This window comes from Bos taurus, chromosome 6 (genome assembly GCF_002263795.3).
Source record: "Bos taurus isolate L1 Dominette 01449 registration number 42190680 breed Hereford chromosome 6, ARS-UCD2.0, whole genome shotgun sequence".
Lineage (NCBI taxonomy): Eukaryota > Metazoa > Chordata > Mammalia > Artiodactyla > Bovidae > Bos > Bos taurus.
The window spans coordinates 100,881,707-100,901,256 of NC_037333.1; the positions used below are offsets into that span (position 1 = coordinate 100,881,707).

General features: G+C 40.6%; 1 protein-coding gene across 9 annotated transcripts in view; it reads left to right on the plus strand.

Moving 5' to 3' along the window:
* ARHGAP24 (Rho GTPase activating protein 24) overlaps positions 1-5,584 on the plus strand; it is an 881,574-nt gene extending 875,990 nt beyond the window's left edge. For all 9 annotated transcript variants that reach the window (XM_024993366.2, XM_005208198.3, XM_059887611.1 and 6 more), the window contains 1 exon segment: positions 4,833-5,584. In XM_024993366.2, coding sequence (XP_024849134.1) covers positions 4,833-5,076 — 244 coding nt within the window. In that variant the 3' untranslated portion in view covers positions 5,077-5,584.
* The last annotated feature ends 13,966 nt before the right edge of the window (positions 5,585-19,550 follow it).

Consider the following 19,550-nt stretch of genomic DNA (forward strand, 5'->3'; position numbering starts at 1 on the left):
AGTAAACTGATCCTATGCTAAGTAGAAGACTGAAGCAGGGAAGAGGGGTGAGAAGTGTTGCTGAGGGTAATTCTAAGTGTAGGGCCCTGTAGGAGGCAATGATGCAGATACCCAGCAGAAGTGGAAATGCCCTGAGGTGGGATGGACAAGGAGCTCAGAGAGGTACCATAGAACCTTCAAGATCATCTTAATCTTTGGCTTTTACTCTGAGATTGGAATCCAGGCAAGTTTGTGAGAAAAGTGATAGTATGAAGTATAGTCATATAGACAGGAAACTTGTAGCACAAACGGGGAGCAAAAAATATGATTTATAAGGAAACCATTGTGCTGAAACCTAAGTGATACCAGTTGACATCTTCTCATAAAATATCCAAGAGAGGAGTTGGCTTAGCAACTTCAAGGAGGTAACCTGGGAAAGATAAAGGATATTGGCTGAGCATATTGCCTTGACAATGCCCCTGACTATCAGATGCTCCAAGGTCTTGAGAGGCAGCAATACAGAAAATGGAGCTGCTGCCCCACAAGTACAGCCTTGTGCTGGAAACCTGAATATCACCACACTCCACAATTTCACCAGGGTTACAGGAATTACAAAACTGATTGTTTTTCTGTTCACCTTTCAGTGTAGTATAGGGGAAGGACCCTGCACTCTTAAGAGCAGGTCTGAGGCTCAGTTCAGCCTGAAGTAGCCCCTCTAGGGGCCTCAGCCCCAGGCCCAGGCTGTGCCTTGGTAGGCCCCTTCGTGTTCTAAGATCCTCATGGTACGTGAACATCTTTGTCCTGTTCAACTGCTTCCATGGCCCTAAACCACACATGGTTGTTTTCTTTATATATAAAGTTGACCTTCATGTATTTTAATGTTTCCCATCCATTTATCAATTATCAAGCCAAAAGATACATATTTTTAAGAGCTATGGAAAAGTAAATAAAAATACCTACATGTTAGATTGAAAAATTACTTTATTGGAAACAGAAGCTTGGTTTGAATTTTTCTAAATAATGCCAAGTGACAGGAGACTTAAATAAGAAGAAAAAAGAGCGTTATCATCTTATAAGGCTGCTCTTCTTTCTGAATGTAGTTTATGGAACCAATGGCTACCAAATCTCTGAATTGCTGCCAATGCATGATGGTAAATTAGCACTTAGCAGTGGAAAGCAAGGGATGACACTTGAAACTTGAATTAAGATAGAACATATATTATTCTGAACAGTTGCAAATGTACACATTCATTTCTGAGAACATTGGTGTTACATTTATGTTCTGAGTCTGTGGTGCATTTCAGAGACTTTGATAAGAGGACGTTTCAACAGAATATCATCTCATTGGCCTCTTTCATTGGCATTTTTACCCACTTGACAAGCAAAGGAAGAGGTCCATGATAAAACGGGGTAGAGGATCTGCCATATGACCAAGCCAAGCAGTATAAGAAGTGATTGTTCTAATTACTGGTCATTACTGTTTAAAATTATATATTTCTCTCTCAATTCCTTTTTAACTCTACAAGTATTGAGGCTAGATAGATGATAGATATGTGTGTACATATATACATACATCCCTAGATAGACAGATAGATCATGGAGAAATAAATAGATATTACTTTATTTATGTATCATTGATATATATGATTTTTAGTTTTTAAACATGTGAGTTTAATGCTCTTCTCTCCCTCAAATTAGTTTCTACCTTTATTATACTGTGGTCAGATCAATTCATTTATAGATATCAGTCATTTGGTCTGGTAAGAAGTATTATCTTATTATTGGTTTGAGATTATATATATGACCAATAGATCAAATCTGTTAATCAAGCTGTTCAAATATTTTTCACTTCTCCTAAATTTTATTTGCTAGATCTATAATTTCTAACAAAGCTTTCTTAAAATTTCCTAATTTTTGTGGATTTTTGTTATATTTTATATTGAGTAACTTGGGGCTATACAACTAGATGAATGCAAGTCCAGAATTGTTTATATCCCCCTAATGAATTGATCCTTTTATCATAAAATAATAGTAATAGTGCTTTTTGCCCCCAAATATTTTTCTGATGTTAATATTCCTATATAATTTCTTTTCATTAATAACTCCTTGCTATATATTTTCCATTGTTTCAAGTTTTGTGTATAATTATTTGAAGACATATTTTTTCAGTCCTGGAGTACAAAAGAGTACATCTCCTCTTTTGTTTGTTTCATCTCCCCCATTTTCTGAATTTTCTCTCTATATCCCTTACTAAAGTATGTTGGACCTTCTTAGTCCAATCTCCCTCTCCATCTTTGTTAATTTCACCTTCTTATATTAAATTTTCATCTTTTTTCATTCCATGAGGCATTTGGATAGTTTTTCTCAAAGCTGTTTTCCCATTTATTTATTTCCTCTTCTGATTCAATTCTGTCACTTCACTCAACCCATGAGTAGAGTTTTCGTAGTCTCTTTGCCATTAAAGACTATTGATGTTCCAAGCTCTCAGTTGAGTCACTTTCAGCCTTCTGTCTCTCTTATACTGGATATCTCCTCTTCCCTGTGTGAAAAGTGAAAACCTAGTCGCAGCTTCTAGGGCTTCTATCTGAGACAAATACCCCTCGTATGTTTTCACTTGCTGTTCTAAACTTGTTTCTTCCTTGGTTCTGATACCTGAAGATGCTCTTTTATTTTTTTAACTTTGTATTTTAAAAATATTTTTCTAACATATTTTTCCAGCATTAGTCTGTGCTTGCAATGGGAGGGGTTTCTTCTATTTTCAACTCAGCCATTAGATTCCAGGAAGTTTCATACAGGTGCCTGATATGTACAAATGCATTAGTATATTTTTAAAGGATAGTCTTCCTTGATATTAAAGGTTGAGTTTCTTCCAACTTTTTTATTTCTAAAACAAATAGCTTTACAAAGCAAAGAGAATATATTGGGAAATAGTTCTGGGTGAGAACCAGCACATTACCAGGTTTTTAATGTAAAACACATGATCATGTGATCAAAATGGCCTTCCAAACTAATTAAAGAATGTGATTTTTTTTTAATCTTAGTTGCTTACAAAGAGAGAGCAGATTCATCTTTAAGTGTTCTTATGATTATCTGGATGAAATAACATATGGGACTCATTATTTCAGAGCAGAAAAATAATTGAGATTTTAACTTGAAAATTATTAGAATAATCAGATTTTTGAGTGCTAAGTGTGCATTAGCCTCTCACATTTCAGTAGCATGGCAAATTCAAGCATACCCTTGCAACTTCCACGCATAACAGGAGAAATTAAGATGCCAGCTATTACCAAGACACATCATCTAATAAAGAAGTGCTTAATGTTCCTCCTTGAACAACAGCAATAATAAGTTGTGTTTTGGAACTTAGTGATTATGGAGAAAACTCTATTTTTTAGGAAATTATCTAAAATTATATAGCCATCTAAAGCAATACAGCTATCAATCTATAAAATACAGCAAGTCCCCTACATGCTGCTGCTGCTGCTGCATAGTCACTTCAGTCGTGTCCAATTCTTGTGCAACCCTATGGACTGTAGCCCACCAGGCTCCTCTGTCCATGGAATTCTCCAGGCAAGAATACTGGAGTGGGTTACAATGTTCTCCTCCAGGGGATCTTCCCAATCTGGGCATTGAACCTACGTCTCCTGCATTGCAGGCATATTCTTTATCTCTGAGTCACCAGGGAAACCCAAGTCCCCTACAAGGAACCTTCCAGTTGTAAACTTTCAAAGAAACAGATGTGCATCCCATTAATGTCAGGTGTGACAGCTTGCCCTCTGTCTCCTATTGCTGGTGATCCTTCAGCTCTACCATCTTCTACCTCCTCTCCCTCCTTCAGTCAATAATTCTTCTTGCATGTTTACTTGATACCAGACCCTGTATGCCAGCTGTTGTACTGTATTATTGTACTTTTCAAGGTACTATACTGTAAGATTAAAAATGTTTTCTTTTTTGTATTTTTAATGTCTTATTTCTATGAAAAGTATGATAAACCAATTATAGTACAGTGCTATATAGCCAATTGTGTTAGTTGGATACTTCAGCTAACTTCGTTTCTTGGACTTACAAGCAAATTGGATTTACAAATGTGCTCTTGGAACAGAACTCATTTGTATGTAGGGAATTTACTGTATAGTGATCTTAAGATACGGTAACTTGGAAGACAGAATTGCAGCTAGCAGGCTACTTAAGTGGACTCTGTTGTCACAAAATGTCAGGTGAATTACTTATTCAACACATGTAAGCTCTACTTCTCTTGTGAATGTAAGGCGGCTACTTTTAGAACCACTTTTGTAAGAGGGGTGCTGTATAGTCCCTTCTAAGTCCATTCTTAACAGTGGACTTACTCTCTCTAGCAATGACATTTTCACTGCCACTCTTTTTCCTTTGGTAGAAAGCAAATTTGACGGCCCTCTTTTCTTTACAACTTTATCAGACTTTCCCCTTTCTTTCAGTGAAGACAAATTTACATTTAATGACTCAGGAAGCTTTGTAGTTTGGGCTTCCTCCTGCTTCTGCCAAATTCTGTGCTGCATGATGACCCTGGTCTCTGGCTTCATTGTGCTGAAATTCACTCATTCACTATCAAATGACAATGAAGTGCTTCCAAGAGAGGTCTTGGGGTCTTGCAGAAATGATAGTGAATCATGTTATGAAATAGTAAAAAAAAAAAGAAAAAGAAGAAAATATATGTATGTATTAATCAGTGGACCTTGATTCACTGATTTGAAAGGGCTCGTTCCAGTTTCCAAAGCATTGCAGAGACAGAGTTTAGGAAATATTTTTTGTAATCTTTTTTACATTTCAAAAAACAAAATTACTTTATCTCTTATTCCTTCTCCCACCCTGTGCAGCTTAGAACAGCGAAACTTGACTTTGGAAACAGAAATGATGAGCCTCCATGATGAACTGGATCAAGAAAGGAAAAAGTTCACGATGATAGAAATCAAAATGCGAAATGCCGAACGGGCAAAAGAAGATGCAGAGAAAAGAAATGACATGCTTCAGAAAGAGATGGAGCAGTTCTTTTCCACGTTTGGGGAGCTGACAGTGGAACCCAGGAGAACGGAGAGAGGAAACACGATATGGATCCAGTGAGGGGCGCTCTCTCCCGCTGTCTCGAGCGGCCCTGGGAAGGACGCTGGGGATTCTGGTGGGAAGATTATATGGGACCAGGTGGCTGGTCACCTGGCTGTACAGAGTTCTAGCTGGGGAAGGCATATCATTTATAGACATTACCCGCCCATATCTTCAATGTGTACCAAAGTTGTATCATGTCCTATAATGCTACTGTTAAGTGTTACAACTGGATATGTGTATATAGAGTAGTTTTTAAAAAGTAAACTAAAAACAAGAAGCATATCTCAAGAATTATTTTATTGGCAGTCTTGTATTTAAAATGTTAAATCAGTATGTCATTGCAACTTAGCTTGCTTTCAAGCTTCACCCCTTGCACTTAACATAAGCTATTTTTGGCATTGTGTTATCATCAGCTTATTTTATAGATCAATATTTTTATTTCCCCTTTTGCTGAGGAAACGGAGATAAGCAGGTATATAAATATATGAAAATATATATGAGATGAGTTATTAAAATCAAAAGAATACTTTGTGGCTGTGCTGTTTGTGCTGATAGACCTTGCCGTGACCAAAAAGAGAAATGTAAATAATTTTATAAAATATGATGGAATCCCCAGGAAACTTTGAATCACTCTATGAATTCTGCCCTTGACACTGTTCAGTTTTCTTGATGAGATGGTTTGACACAGGAAATTTTAGATTAAGTAAAAAGGTCTCCTTCTCAAGTCCCCTGGTCTGTCTTGCCCATGCCATAGACGCATGTCTCCTATGCAGGATGCACTTTAGAGGGGGAAAAAATCATTTAAAAAAAAAAAAGAGCTTTTAAGTAGTCATGCCTTGAATTACTCTTTCTGCTGGATGGTTATGAGAGAAAATTCTTCCTGCCATTGGGATGTTGAGAAACAGTGTTTGCTAATTATGGTGTCCATGTTGAGCACCTGTCCCCCTACCAACCTCCCCCTGCCCTGAACTGCCCTCCGGAAATGCAAACAGTGAAACAGTATTACCGTATCTCTCTCAGTGAAACTGCTGGAGTACGTGCCTTATATTCCTCTTTTGCTCAGGCTGACTGTTCTGTTGCCATCTAGGATCCTTTCCGAATGAGAGCTGGCAAAGGTAGTTTGAAGCCAGAGGGAGGTGATGGAGGGAACAGGGACCAGGAGAAGGAGGAGACAGTTTGGAAGAAACTATCTGGCTTCTAATTTGTTTTTTTACAATATTGTCCTTCCCTATTAAAACATATTTATTCACAATAATTTTAAAATGTGAATCTTTAAAAGTCCGATGGTGATCAATTTGTGAACATCACTAATGATAACTTTCCAGACTCTCTGGGACTCTCTGGAGCTGGAGATTGGAGAGAACAATTCTTCACAATTAAATAAGGCAATGATTTTGAGAGGCAAAGCAAATAAATCTTTCTCAGACTAGAACAGAAAGTCACAAAAGGCATAATTAGAAATAAATACTACTTGAGTTTACGGGATTTGCGTTGTTTGGAGGCTCTCTGCTTGTGTGTATTTATTTTCAAGGGGACAGTAACCTTTACAACCTCTGTTCTTGTCACTGTGCTGCCTTTGTTTATATATTTAAACTGAGCAAGCTTATGTGGTCCTTTGGTATCAACCACTGTCTCTATAGCAATAGTTCTTTTATCTTTAGTTCCCTTTTCTCTCTCTCTTCAATTCTGTAGCAAGATACTCCTACCCGGATATCCTATAGAAAATTCAAATGCAAAATGTGCAAAAATGATCTCTTATCTTTTCCCTAGTCCCTGCCTTAGTTAAAAACCACAGACTCATAGGAAGCTGTATGTAACAATAGTAAAAATCAAAGACTATGCAAACTGCTCATGTTCAAATTTTTTCCAATTGTCCAGCTGTTACTAAATCTTCTGTGCATCTCTTTTTTTCATCTGTAGAATAGTTGGGCATAATAAAAATACTGCTCTCATAGACCTATGTGGTTTCAGCAAGGTAGCTTATATCAGGTTGAGGACGGTACCTAGTATACAGGAAGGGCTCCATCAATGTTAACTGGAATTTATCTCTACTCTACCCTCTTCTTCATGTTAACATTCACTCATCAAGTACTGTCTAGTCCACCCATCCTCACCTTTTTCATCTGCTCGCTTTGATCAATTTCTCCCCATCTCTTGATGAAAGCATCTCACCCAGCCCCTTAAGTTTTGGTATTTCATTTGCAGACTGCTCTTTGTAAGTCATCCTTCTGACCATTGTAGCCTTTTTAATAACATTCAAATGCCCCTCACACAGTATATATGACTCTAACTTGCAGTTTCAGTCTCAGATCCTGCCACTTCCCCCATACCTGTAATGCTGTCTCATGCCTCTGGAACGTTCCACCTTCTTTTTCTTTAAGGTTTTTTTTCTTTTTTGATATGGACCATTTTTAAAGTCTTTATTGAGTTTTTACAATATTGTTTCTGTTTTTGTTTTGTTTTTTGTGTCATAAGGCAGATGGGCTCTTAGATTCCTCACCAGGGATCAAACCTGCACCCCCTGCATTGAAAGGAAAACCTTAACACTGGACCACCTGCAAGTCCCTCCACCTTCTATCATTGTGTGCATCTTGACTGCCTTCCTTCTATCTGGCACACACCAACCATGTGTTTTTTGGTTTTTGTTTTTTGCCAAATCAAATATCAGTTCAGTTCAGTTCAGGCACTCAGTCGTGTGACCCCATGGACTACAGCATGCCAGGCCTCCTTTTCAACTCCCAGAGTTTACTCAAACTCATGTCCATCGAGTAAGTGATGCCATCCAACCATCTTATCCTCTGTTGGCCCCTTCTCCTCCTGCCTTCAATCTTTCCCAGCATCAGGGTCTTTTCAAATGAGTCAGTTCTTCCCATCAGGTGGCCAAAGTATTCGAGTTTCAGCTTCAGCATCCATCCTTCTAATGAATATTCAGGACTGATTTCCCTTAGGATGGACTGGTTGCATCTCCTTGCAGTCCAAGGGGCTCTCAAGAGTCGTCTTCAACACCACAGTTCAAAATCATCATTCTTTGGCGCTCAGCTCTCTTTATGGTCCAACTCACACATCCGTACATGACTACTGGAAAAACCATAGCCTTGACTAGATGAACCTTTGTTGGCAAAAGTATGTCTCTGCTTTTGAATATGCTGTCTAGGTTGGTCATAACTTTTCTTCCAAGGAGTAAGAGTCTTTTAATTTTATGGCTGCAGTCACCATCTGCAGTGATTTTGGAGCCCCCCAAAATAAAGTCAGCCACTGTTTCCACTGTTTCCCCATCTATTTGCCATGAAGTGATGGGACCAGATGCCATGATCTTAGTTTTCTGAATGTTGGGCTTTAAGCCAAATTTTTCACTCTCCTCTTTCACTTTCATCATGAGTCTTTTTAGTTCTTCTTCGCTTTCTGCCATAAGGGTGGTGTCATCTGCATATCTGAGGTTATTGATATTTCTCCTGGCAATCTTGATTCCAGCTTGTGCTTCATCCAGCCCAGCATTTCTCATCAAATGTCAGCTCCCCTTTAAAGCTTCCTAAGATCTCAATGGAAGGTTAGTTGTGCTTTGTGCTCCCAATTTATATATATCCCTTTTACCCTTGTCCATGTCTGATTGTTTTCTTCACCAAGTTAAAAAGCAGTTTAGGAAGCAGCAAAGTGGAATGGTAATTGCAGGAAGCTGAGAACCATACAGAAGTAAGCATCTTAACAGTTAGAACCGGACATGGAACAACAGACTGGTTGGAAATTGGGAAAGGAGTACGTCAAGGCTGTATTGTCACCCTGCTTATTTAACTTATATGTAGAGTACATGCAGGCTGGATGAAGCACAAGCTGAAATCCAGATTGCCAGAGAAATATCACTAACCTCAGATATGCAGATGACACCAACTTTATGGCAAAAAGCAAAGAGAAACAAAAGAGCTTCTTGATGAAAGTGAAAGAGGAGAATGAAAAAGCTGGCATAAAACTCAGCATTCAGAAAACTAAGATCATGGCATCTGATCCCATCACTTCATGGCAAATAGATGGGGAAACAATGGAGACAGTGGGCTGTTTTCTTGGGCTCCAAAATCACTGCAAATGGTGACTGAAGCCATGAAATTAAAACATGCTTGCTCCTTGGAAGAAAAGCTATGACCAACCTAGACAGCATGTTAAAAAGCAGAGACATTACTTTGTCCACAAAGGTCCATCTGGTCAAAGCTATGGTTTTTCCAGTAATTGTGTATGGATGTGAGAGTTGGACCATAAAGAGAGCTAAGCACCATAAAATTGATGCTTTTGAACTATGGTGTTGGAGCAGACTCTTGTGAGTCCCTTGGACTGGAAGGAGATTAAACCAGTCCATCCTAAAGGAAATCAGTCCTGAATATTCACTGAAGGGACTGATGCTGAAGCTGAAGCTCCAATACTTTGGCCACCTGATTCGAAGAACTGATCATTGGAAAAGATCCTGAAGCTGGGAAAGATTGAAGGTGGGAGGAGAAGGGGATGACAGAGGATGAGATGGTTGGATGGCATCACTGACTCGATGGACATCAGTTTGAGCAAGCTCCGGGAGTTGGTGATAAACAAGGAAGCCTGGTGAGCTCCAGTCCATGGGGTCACAAAGAGGCAGACATGACTAAGCAACTGAACTGAACTGGACTGAATATGCCTCAGGCAAGGCACAAAAAAATGATAAGTCATTTAACCTTTGAGCCTTAGTTTTTTCATCTGTAAAGTGAAGATGATAACTAACTCTATTGATAAATGCAGTTTCTTAAGGCACCAGAAAGATATCTTATCGATTTTAAGTGCCTCCTCCTCCATCGTCACTGGCCTTCCCAGGTGAAACAATGGTAAAGAATTCTGCCTGCCAATGCGGAAGATGCAAGAGATGCAGATTTGATCCCTGGGTTGGGATGATCCCTTAGAGTAGGAAATGGAAAACCACTCCGATATTCTGGCCTAGAAAATTTAATGTACAGAGGAGCCTGGTGGGCTACAGTCCATGGGGTCACAAAGAGTTAGACACGACTGAGCACACACATTCTTCACCATTGTTATGCCACAGAGTATCAGCATGGAGAGTTAGCAATAAATTTTGTCTTTGCTTTATGAGGGATACTGTTATTAATCTTAATTATAAATAGTGATGACAATCTTCAGTCAATGCATGCCATGAGCAACTTGTCCATCTGGGTTTTTATTGGTTTTTATATTAATTCAGCTGAAAGCCTAGAAAAATATCAATGGGAAATTGACATAAGAATAAATTGGAAATAATAGGTAGTGTTGAGGGTTCATTTGCTGCATTCTGCATACATTTCTTTAAAACTCTTTAGACAACTGTGATGATTTTTACATTATGGGCTCAGGAAAAAAGACTTGCTTCCAAGTGAGTCTATAGTACTGGTTTGACTTATCAAACTATATGGCTATGTATCCTTTAATGAACATTTAAAACAGAAATGCCCATGCCATCAAGCTAACTAAAGTGCAGATTTTATATGTAAATTTATCATGAAGTGACTAAAAACTCCAAGTAGAATTTAAATAGTGTCATTCCAATTTATTCACAAGCTGAGGATTCCTTTTATAAAATTATATCAATGCTAGGTAAGAGAGTTTAAATCTCTTTTTAAAGATATAATTAATATGATATAATATAAAATTAATTCATATAATTAATACTGCCATAATTTTAATGATATAATTATCTTTCATTGGAAATGCAGGAGTGGATTAAAGACTGGGGTTGTTGTTTAGTTGTTAAGTCATGTCCAACTGTTTCCAACCCCATGAACTGTAGCCCGCCAGTCTCCTCTGTTCAAGGGATTCTCCAGGCAAGAATACTGGAATGGGTTGCCATTTCCTTTTCCAGGGCACCTTTTGGACTCAGGGATCAAACCCATGCCTCCTGCATTGGAGGTGGATTCTTTACTGCTGAGCTGCCAGGGAAGCCCCAAGAAGCAGACCACAAACCCCAGTGTTCCTTATATTGCAGATTTGTGCCTTCTTGGTGTAGCATCCTAGAAGAGAAAATTCATGAACTTTTGCATTAGGAGACCTGGATCATAATCCCAGCTCTGCAGCTTAGAAGTTATATAAGCTTAAAGGAAGTTACATCAAGTTTGTAAGCCTGTTCATTTTTATGTAAAATTGGGATAATAATAGTGTCTTTTCCTTATTAGATTTTTTTGAGGCATGAATAAGTGATTAGCACTGTATTTGGCATATATTAAGTGTTCAGAAAATTAAGATCATGGCATCTGGTCCCATCATTTAATGGGAAATAGATGGGGAAACAGTGGAAACAGTGTCAGACTTTATGTTTTTGGGCTCCAAAATCACTGTAGGTGGTGACTGCAGCCATGAAATTAAAAGACACTCCTTGGTAGAAAAATTATGACCAACCTAGATAGCATATTGAAAAGCAAAGACATTACTTTGCCAACAAAGGTCCATCTAGTCAAGGCTCTGGTTTTTCCTGTGGTCATGTATGGATGTTAGAGTTGGACTGTGAAGAAAGCTGAGCGCTGAAGAATTGATGCTTTTGAACTGTGGTGTTGGAGAAGACTCTTGAGAGTCCCTTGGACTGCAAGGAGATCCAACCAGTCCATTCTGAAGGAGATCAGCCCTGGGATTTCTTTGGAAGGAATGATGCTAAAGCTGAAACTCCAGTACTTTGGCCACCTCATGTGAAGAGCTGACTCATTGGAAAAAACTCTGATGCTGGGAGGGATTAGGGGAAGGAGGAGAAGGGGACGACAGAGGATGAGATGGCTGGATGGCATCACCAACTCGATGGACATGAGTTTGAGTGAACTCTGGGAGATGGTGATGGACAGGGAGGCCTGGCGTGCTACAATTCATGGGGTCGCAAAGTCAGACACGACTGAGCGACTGAACTGAACTGAACTGAACTGAAGTATTCTATAAATGGTAGCTGTTGGCTCCCAAATTACTCCTGTTAAAAGGATGCTTCTGGAGCTCATAGCTGGGTTCTGGCCTTGGGAAACGGACCAGCAATGAAGCACTAGCAGGCACAGCAGCAGAGGCTGTAATTGTGACCCTGTCTCAAGGACTCTAATTTTACCTTTTCTCGGATGATCTACGGAGATTGATGACAAGAGAGAGGCATGCTAAAAGCATCCTTTCTATTTGGAATTAATACAATTACATCCATAATCTGGGAATAAAATCTAAAGAACCACCTCTAACTGTCCATCAATTTTGTCTATGTGGACACAGAGGAAGACAATGGGCATTAAAGGTATTAGGTAAAATACGGTGAACGTGCCTAAGGATGTGGCCAGTGAACACGCCTACAGTCATATCAGCATCACCTTTAGTGAATATTCGTTGAAGGAGTCCACATTCTAGACTAGCAGGAGGCGAGCTGCCCTGGGATACCTTGTTGTTCTTCAGTTGCTAAGTCATGTCCAACTCTTTGTGACCCCATGGACTGCAGCATGCCAGGCCCCTCTGTCCTCCACTATCTCCAGAGTTTGCTTAGATTCACATGAATCTGAGCAAACCCCAGGAGATATTGAAGGACAGGAAAGCCTGGCGTGTTGAAGTTCACAGGGTCACAAAGAGTCAGACGCAACTTAGTGACTGAACAACAACATGTCCCTTGAGTCAGTGATGGCTATCTAACCATCTCATCTTCTGCCACCCCCTTCTCCTTTTACCTTCAATCTTTTCTAGCATCAGGGTCTTTTCCAATGAATCGGCTCTTTGCATCAGGTGGCCAAAGTATCAGAGCTTCAGCAACAGCCCTTCTAAATGACTATTCAGGGTTGATTTCCTTTAGGACTGATTAGTGTGATCTACTTGCAGTCCCAGGAACTCTTAAGAGTCTTTTCCAGCACCACAGTTCAAAAGCATCATTTCTTCGGTGCTCAGCCTAGTTTATAATAATTTCCACATGAGATGTATGGCAGATGTTAAAAGACCACAGAGGTGAGGCTGGGCAAGGCACCGAAGAGCCATCACTATGACATGAGCCCTAAAGGATGAGTTGGATGTAATCAGACAGGGAGGCAGTTTGGAGCCAAGACCTCCCTGGAGCACACATGGAACAGCATGTACGAAGGTGCTTGTGCTACAGACTCCAGGGAGGGGGCCTTTTCAAATACACAAGATGCCCTATCCAGCCTGTGCCATTGAGGTGGCCTTCTACCTAACCTTCCTGCACCCTGTGAGACTTGAAAACACACGTAGGTCCCAGGAGGCTTCTACTCTTTTATTCAAAGGAAGCAGCCAGGGCATGAAGTGTTTTGCCTTGTTTGAATTCACAGACCACAGGGAAAGAGTGCTGGATCGGTGGCTCCTGTAGGTCTCTTTCATTATTCTCTTTATAGTCTTCTTAATGGGACCAGTGGGAAATGAGCCAAGTGTTAGAACTGCCCAGCTGAAGTGCCTCTTGTTGCCAAGTGACTTGGATAACGAACAGTTTCCCAGGCAGCCTGACTTTACTGAACCTACTCTAGAGCTTTGAGGGCAAAGTTTAGCCAATGAAAAGTGTGTTGTTTAACATCCCATTTGTGGCTCAGGTCCAGGGCCGAATGCCACTCTTTATTTATGGACTACATGTACCTGCTGTCATCATAGCCCCTCGAGGGTCAAGCCCAGGCGAGACCAGCCCACACAGGTAGGAGTCCTTTTGTTTTAACTCAGGGGGTCCCTTTCTTAAGTGGAGAGTACAGGTAACAGGATAACACTGAATTTTCTGAATGAGGAGTCAAGTTGGACTATTTGCTTGGAGCAAAGCTATCTCTTGGCTCTGAGGGGAGCCCTTTAAGAATTTGTGAAAACACTAAGTCCATCCTAGTCCTTTCCTCCCAACACGCACATTCCCTGCCTCCACAAGTCATTAGAATTGGCTAACGACTCTTAGCCAATTAGAACAGGCTCCCACACTTCGCCCTCTGTTGTTGTTGCCATTTAGTTGCCCAGTCGTGTCTGGCTCTTTTGTGACCCTATGGACTATAGCCTGCCAGGTTCCTCTGCCCATGGGATTTCCCAGGCAAGAATTCTTGGAGTGGCTTGCCATTTCCTTCTTCAGGGGATCTTCCTGACCCAGGGATCGACCCCTAACTCCTGCATTGGCAGGTGGATGCTGCTGGGCCACCTGGGAAGCCCTCACCCTCTGTTACTTTTCATCGAAGTAGCTAATGGTCCTTGTCACTTGTCTCCACCTGTGAGCTCATCCCCATCTTGCTCAGCACATTCCCACATTTGCTTCAAACTCTGATCCCTCTCCCATTATTCCCCAACCTTTCCATTACACCTTCTAGATCTGCCAGCATCCCCTCTCCATCTTTCCTGAAGCAGCTATGTCCTAAAGACATGGCTGTCCTGCAGCCCTCTCCAGGGTGGCCTATTTTTCCTTCCCACAACACAATTCAACACAAATGATAATTCCCACAATTATCATTAGCCTGATGGGGAGGAAGGTCTCTCTTTGCTTTTTATTGCTACTTTCAGAGGGTTGATCCTCTCTCCTCCCTAAGAAGCTTCTTGGAAGTACATGTCACATGCAAGAGTATTTTTAGCATCTAATCAGCTGTTTGTCCTAACCTCTATTTCTCTGTCATATACCAATCTGGCCACACAGCTCCTTGACCTACTCGGTCCTGAAAAGTCTTGTTTTCCTTTGCCCAAACGTCAGCCACCTGTGCCCAAGGTTGACCTCACACCATGACGTTACAAAAAATTGTTGCTGTTCTTGGGTCTCTAAGTCATGTCTGATACAGTGACCTCATGAACTGCAGCATGCCAGGCTTCCTTGTCCTTCACTATCTCCCAGAGTTTGATCAAATCAAGTCCACTTACTCGGTGATGTTATCTAACCATCTCATCCTCTGTCATCCCCTTCTCCTCCTGCCCTCAATCTTTCCCAGCATCAGGGTCTTTTCTAATGAGTCAGCTCTTGCATCAGATGGTCAAATTATTGGAGCTTCAGCTTCAGCATCAGTCCTTCCAGTGACTATTCAGAGCTGATTTTCTTTAGGATTGACTGCTTTGATCTCCTTGCAGTCCAAGGGACTCTCAAGCCTAGCATTTCATATGATGTACTCTGCATACAAATTAAACAAGTGAGGTGATAATAAACAGCCTAAAAATAACTGCACCATCACCAAAATGTCTATACCAAGTATCCACTCTCTGATTATCTCTTCTTCTCTTTATAGATCACTCCTTTTTGCACCATCACTCCAACAATTCTTGAATGCTCCCAAAGTATCTCAGAGTCATGGGCTTGCCTAAATTTTCACAAATTATTATCCCCTCATGTCATCCCTCATGGCATCACTTCCCTCCTTGACCAACTTAGCTTCTGTGGCTCTCCATCATATTTATTCCTTGGAGTAGGAAATGGCAACCCATCCCAGTATTCCTGCCTGGGAAATTCCATGGACCAAGGAACCTGGTGGGCTACAGCTCATGGGGTGCCAAAGAGTCAGACACAACTGAGCACGCACTCACACACTCCACTCTCAAATCCCTTCATCTTCTCTTCCACCACTCCACTCATCTGGGAAGCAAAGAAAAGAACTCAACTTTGGCTAAATCCAATTTCTGATTCCTCCTAACCTTCATCTAAAAAACTAAAAGGCAGCCTTCAAATTGGGAGAAAATAATAGCAAATGAAGCAATGGACAAACAACTAATCTCAAAAATATACAAGCAACTCCTACAGCTCAACTCCAGAAAAATAAATGACCCAATCAAAAAATGGGCCAAAGAACTAAATAGACATTTCTCCAAAGAAGACATACAGATGGCTAACAAACACATGAAAAGATGCTCAACATCACTCATTATCAGAGAAATGCAAATCAAAACCACTATGAGGTACCATTTCACGCCAGTCAGAATGGCTGCGATCCAAAAGTCTACAAGCAATAAATGCTGGAGAGGGTGTGGAGAAAAGGGAACTCTCTTACACTGTTGGTGGGAATGCAAACTAGTTCAGCCACTATGGAGAACAGTGTGGAGATTCCTTAAAAAACTGGAAATAGAACTGCCTTATGATCCAGCAATCCCACTGCTGGGCATACACACTGAGGAAACCAGAAGGGAAAGAGACACGTGTACCCCAATGTTCATTGCAGCACTGTTTATAATAGCCAGGACATGGAAGCAACCTAGATGCCCATCAGCAGATGAATGGATAAGAAAGCAGTGGTACATATACACAATGGAGTATTACTCAGCCATTAAAAAGAATACATTTGAATCAGTTCTAATGAGATGGATGAAACTGGAACCTATTATACAGAGTGAAGTAAGCCAGAAAGAAAAACACCAATACAGTATACTAACGCATATATATGGAATTTAGAAAGACGGTAACAATAACCCTGTGTACGAGACTTCGAAAGAGACACCGATGTATAGATCAGTCTTATGGACTCTGTGGGAGAGGGAGAGGGTGGGGAGATTTGGGAGAATAGCATTGAAACATGTATATTATCATGTATGAAACGAGTCACCAGTCCAGGTTCGATACACGGTACTGGATGCTCGGGGCTGGTGCACTGGGATGACCCAGAGGGAGGGTAGGGGAGGGAGGAGGGAGGAGGGTTCAGGATGGGAAACACGGGTATACCTGTGGCGGATTCATTTCGATATTTGGCAAAACTAATACAATATTGTAAAGTTTAAAAAAAAAAAAAGATAAAAAACTAAACGTGGCTGAAGAGCAGAGGATCACTGATTGACTTGTCTACCTTATATAAAAATGGCTCATTTCTCTCTCACTGTTGTCCAGTAACTTATCTTTGTAATTTTTAAGGTCTATTTCACACTTCATAAGCCCCATGAGCTCTTTCTATCCTCATATTCAGCTGATAATCTTACTTATATAAACTTACTTACTGATAGGCTCTTTTTACTGAGAAAAAAAAAAAAAAATCCACAAAGCACATGAGATCTTAGCTCCCCAACCAGGGATCAAACCCACACCCCCTGCACTGGAAGGTGAGGCTTTTCCTCTGGATGACTAGGGAAGTCCCTGTTTTAACATTTCATCGTCATATCTACCAGACAACCTACATCTGCACGTACACACCACCTTAGCTCTTTTTCCAAAAACCTGCTGCCTGCCCCACCCAGGCCAATGATTCCTCTTTGAGAGCACACCTCTCCTATTCCAGAATATTGCTCCTTCAAATAGATACTCTTTCTCTCTTGCATTAGATATTTCGCTCTTAGCTATTAAGCCCTCCCATACATACTTACACTTTGGTAACTTAAAAAAATCCTTTCATCTTATATATATATATCTAATTTCAACATCACTCTTCTGCTTCACTTTTCAGAAAAAAAAAACAAAAACAAAACTTGAATTTTCTGACCTCATTTCTAGCTTCTTGCTTCCCATGTTCTCTTGAACTCAGTGGAATCATGCTTTCTTGCTCAAAATTGCAGAGAAACTACTGTAGTCAAGGTGAGCCATGACCTTCATAAAACCAAGTCCAATCGCCAATCTTCCATCTCCATCCTCACTGCTCGGTGACATTGTCCATGGTGCCCACTCCCTCATTTTTGAAACACTTTGTTTGGCTTCCAGGATAGCACATGCTCCTAGTTTTCCCTCTGCTTTACTAGACATTCTTTAGAACACCCTCCTGTTCCTGACTTCTGTATGTTGGAACAAGAGGTACATTCATCTTCGGACTCTTCTTCTTTATCTACCCTCAGCCTCTTAAAAGCCTCTTATAATCTCCTTGTTTCAATCAACACTTATGAGTCTCAAATTTATGTTTCAGCTCAACTTCTTTCCTACCTCCAACCTCATAGAAACTCCAGCTACTTCATATGAGTATCTAATGAACTGACATTTCCAACAAGTTTTCACAATTTCCAACAACATTTCACAAATATGTTTCTAGCCCATCATTCTCAGTCAACCACACCATCATTTACCTTGCAGCTTATATTTCTTAAAAGTACAATCATTCCTTCATCTCTTTCTTCCGTATCACATTTCAATCTATCAGCAGATCTCGTCAACTCTACCTTCACAACATATCCTTAATTGGACTCTGACTCCAACTCCTTCTCAGCACCAGCTCTTCTTAGCCCAAGTTCCATCTTGCCTTTCTGGACTCCTGATACACCTTACAATGGATTCTTTGTTTCCATTCTTGTCTTTTTTCTTAACCTCCTCTCTCTACTCAGCAGCAAGGGAGATACTTTTTAAAAAGAAATATTATGGCATTTCCATGCTCAACTCTATCCATCATCTTCCCATGATAGAATCAAAGCCCAAGATCTTGCCATGCTCTGACTCTTTCTATCTCTTCAATTTCACTTATTATCACACTTCTCTTGTCCATTATGCTTTATTCACAAGAGGCAGTGTGTGCTTAGTTTTGTCTGACACTTTGAGATCCCCTAGACTGCAGCCCAGCAGGCTCCCCTGTCCATGGAATTTTCCTGGCAAGAATACTGGAGTGGGCTGCCATTTCCTCCTCCTAGGGATCTTCCCGATCCAGGGATCAAACCCACATCTCCCCAGTCTGTTGAATTGGCCAGGCAGATTCTTTACCACAGAGTCACTGGGGAAGCCCTTTATTCACAAGACTGTCATTCTTGTCAATATAAGAATTCTTATAAGAATATATAAACAAGCTCTTACTCCAAGGCCTCTGAACTTGCTTGTCCCTCAGATACTAATATAACTCATTCCCTCACTTTATTCAGGTCTCTGCTGAAATATCACCTCTTCTGAGAACCTTGCTCTGATCACCTCATCTAAATGATACCCCTTATCATGCCTTATCCTTTTAACTACTTTGTCTGTTTTCTTAGTGTTATCCAAGACCTTGGGCTTCCCTCATTGCTCAGTTGGTAAAGAATCTGCCTGCAATGCAGGAGACCCCGGTTCGATTCCTGGGTCAGGAAGATCCGCTGGAGAAGGGATAGGATACCCACTCCAGTATTCTTGGGCTTCCCCTGTGGCTCAACTGGTAAAGAATCCATCTGCAATGAGGGAGACCTGGGTTCAATCCTTGGGCTGGGAAGATCCCCTGGAGAAGGGAAAGGCTACCCACTCCAGTATTCTGGCCTGGAGAATTCCATGGACTGTATAGTCTATGGGGTCGCAAAGAGTCGGACACAACTGAATGACTTTCACTTTCACTTTTTCAGTGTGCATAGAACAATCATGGGAGGACTGAAGTACTTAATATCTGTGGCATGGGTCAGTGAGTGAATGTTCAGAGTTCAATGTCAAGTTTCTGGTTCACATATTCAGTGATGTTCTGAGTTGGAGTTTCTAACAGAAAATAACAAATGAGTAAACTCTACCTTATTTTAGGGCTCCAACAACCCCCACAGACTGAACAAATTTCAAAGATTTGGCTTCCTATGAGAGCATCACTGCAGAGAGACTCCAGTATCTGCTGTGATGTTATTTACTCATTTGGATATTTTGAAATATGAGCCTCAAGCTCAGCATTCAGGCCCAATAGCTCTCGGAAGAAACATGTATC